Consider the following 2,877-nt stretch of genomic DNA (forward strand, 5'->3'; position numbering starts at 1 on the left):
TTTCCCTAGTGCTACATTAGGCAGCCAGGGATGCAACAACCTGGATTATTTACACATAGGATGAGAGCACTGATATTGCAAGTTTCACTCTTTGCCTTGGAAGGACATGGCTTTGGTATACAAGGAAAACCTAGGGGATAAGCTATGTTCACTCAGCTACACAGGCTCTGCTTCACATGCAAAGTACTCTGACACTGATGAACTCAAAGTGCCCTCCTAGGGCAGCTTTAGGTCCTTCCTGCAGCATCAGTACAGCAGAAGAAACAACTGCAGGTAGGAAGGAGACAATATTGTTACAAAACTGGGGCCCTCCCTGAACCTTTTATTTATTATCTTTTTTTTAAAATTTTTCCACTGAGGGGAAGAAGCAGGTATATTTGGAGGGGGTCTGTCCCAGAGAAACAGGGACAGTGGGCAATCCTCTAAAGTTGGGGTGCAGGCAAAGTGGGTTCAGCACAGTGGGGCTGGATAACAGCCAGACCAGCCCTGTAGATGCAGGGCTCATCCCCAGTGCAAGAACCAGGTTGCAACTGATACTGGTTCTGCACCAAATCTAACTGGTGACCCTTCCCAGCAGAAATTAGTTACTGGAGTGGGGGTCAAGAATGAGTATCAGCTAGGCCCGGACATCCCATATGATATGCTGCAACAAGGCCTGACTTGTAAACTCATCTCATTAACAAATTAGTTACTTGCCAAGTCCAAGAACAGGTGTCCATATACATCTCATACTTAAGGGACAATTTGTGTTGCCTCGATGATGCAGGAAATCTTACCATGGGAACCGATCTACCCATAGACTGGAATAATAAAGATTCCTACTCCATCCTGCAGATTTAAAGGCACAAGTGAGCAGAACCATTAAGACACCAGCTGCAAGGCAAGAGGATAGTAATGCTCACAGGTGCAGCTGGCAGTACATGGGCATACCTTGAACCTGCAGCTACCCTTTTTGAGGTGTGGGATTATAAGACTCAGCAGAACCGATCCACATAGACCTAGAAGCCCCTTAAAAGGCATCTTGCAGCAACATTAAGTCTTCTGCTTCAGGAGTGCAGCCCTCTCAGGATGTAAAACAGATTGATGTGAAGTGCTGTGCAAGAGGAGATTTTACTTTCAAGTGGGGGATTACTAGATTATGTGATTAAAGACTCGTCTCCATGAACATGAAGAAACACAGAGGAAGAATTATGGATGAACATCAATGCCAGGCTCAAGATTCCAGTCAGAAACTAACTCATCTACAGCAAAATCAGAAGCAGTATTCTATGCATCCTCTTTAACACATCTCTGTGAATTCCAACATGTCTCCGTAAAAGGACAGCTGTGTTGCAATACTAAAAATGTTCAAAGTGATGCATGCTAACTATTACCAACACAGGAAGGAGTACCTGTTCATGACATGTTGTTCATCACATCATACCTTTCTTTTTGGTGCCCTGTTTAACCTTTACAGAAACAAAGTACTCTCCTTTTTCAGAAAGTCCCAAGATGTGCAGAAGTTCTTCCACCTCACTGACATTGTTGGGACATACTACACAGAAGGCATCTCCAGGTTGGTAGTCAAAGACTGTATCCTGTTTTAAAATACGAGATAATTTCTATTAAACTGTATCACAAACCATATCCAACAGCACCCCAACTACTGAAAACAATCTTCCTACTATAGCAAGATAATACAGCAAGAGAAAAGCACAGTGAAAATATTAAAAGGTATCTCAGATCTTAAGATCCAGATTCTACTTAGCTGGCTGAGGTTCTTGTGCGCAACTGCTGAAAGCCTAACTCAGGCTTCTGCCTGTTGTTGGAATATACAGAATTATACTTGCATCATTATGTTCCCCTTATGTATGCAGGTGAGGTGACCTGCACACAGACTGTTGAGAAATTTAGGAAAAAAAGGCAAATAATGTTCAAATTTTCAGTGTGTGCTGATGACAGGATACATATATATGTAGGAATACAGCAAAACACCATTGTCATCTCGGAGTGTCATCTCAGAGACTCAGTTGCTCAAAAGTTAATAGACTCTCTGTTTAGAACTGAGATTGAAAGATGTCCCATGGATATTGACATAGCTTAGGCTAATGGAATCCAATAAAAGTTACTGACAAAATTGCAATATCCCAAAGGCACTATTCTGCAAATTTTGAAAACCACTTAAACATATTTTCCTTTTAAAGATTTCTTGTAAAGTAATATCAAGCACTCTTTGCCTCTCACCTAGAAACCAGTATACAAAACATCATCTTCCTTAAATAAACTAAACCAGTTTTTACACCCAGGGTAATGGAGGTTGACAGTTTGAGTAGCACGTTAACATGTCAGAGCAAAAGACTGCCAGAGGCATAAACAAACCTCAAGAGCTAATGATTCTCATCACTTGACCATACTAGTCAAATTATTACTTGTGTAGATTACCTGTCATGAGGAACAGTCACAATTTACTATACAGTTTCTGAATATTCCCCAAGTTGTGTACTTACAAACTGAAAGATTATTCATTTTCAATATACCCTGCCTGCCCTTTTCCACTGCAAATTCCCTTCAAAAAGGTATTTCAGTAAATACTATAATCCATGAAATTAAAAAATTAATTTGACACTTTTTTCCATTTTGTCTTCCACGAAGTCATATCTTTCAGCAAACATTAATCAAGCTTTGCATTTACAAATGGATCAGCCTAAGCTGACACCCTGTTGTATATAGTGTTTCTTTTTAATCAGTAAAATCATTATTTTTTCGCCCAGTTATTATACACAACACACATATTTTTCACCCTTTTTTAACTCACTAAAGAAATATTCATCACTAACTTACTGCAATATCAAGTTCTAAGAGCAAAGCAGTTTTTATTGCATCTTCTGTGGTGAGCTG

General features: G+C 40.0%; 1 protein-coding gene across 2 annotated transcripts in view; it reads right to left on the bottom strand.

Annotated features, from left to right (window-relative positions):
• Positions 1 to 2,877, bottom strand: part of MTRR (5-methyltetrahydrofolate-homocysteine methyltransferase reductase) — a 25,400-nt gene that overhangs the window by 11,764 nt on the left and 10,759 nt on the right. The window contains exons 6-7 of one of the 2 annotated variants that reach the window (XM_010142641.1): positions 2,821 to 2,874; positions 1,424 to 1,577 (exon numbers count right to left, since the gene is read on the bottom strand). In XM_010142641.1, the coding sequence (XP_010140943.1) occupies positions 1,424 to 1,577; positions 2,821 to 2,874 (208 nt within the window). Of the gene's footprint in view, positions 1 to 1,423; positions 1,578 to 2,820 lie in introns of both variants that reach the window. The other variant, XM_010142640.1, reaches the window with a different exon arrangement.

This window comes from Buceros rhinoceros, unplaced genomic scaffold (genome assembly GCF_000710305.1).
Source record: "Buceros rhinoceros silvestris isolate BGI_N320 unplaced genomic scaffold, ASM71030v1 scaffold45598, whole genome shotgun sequence".
Lineage (NCBI taxonomy): Eukaryota > Metazoa > Chordata > Aves > Bucerotiformes > Bucerotidae > Buceros > Buceros rhinoceros.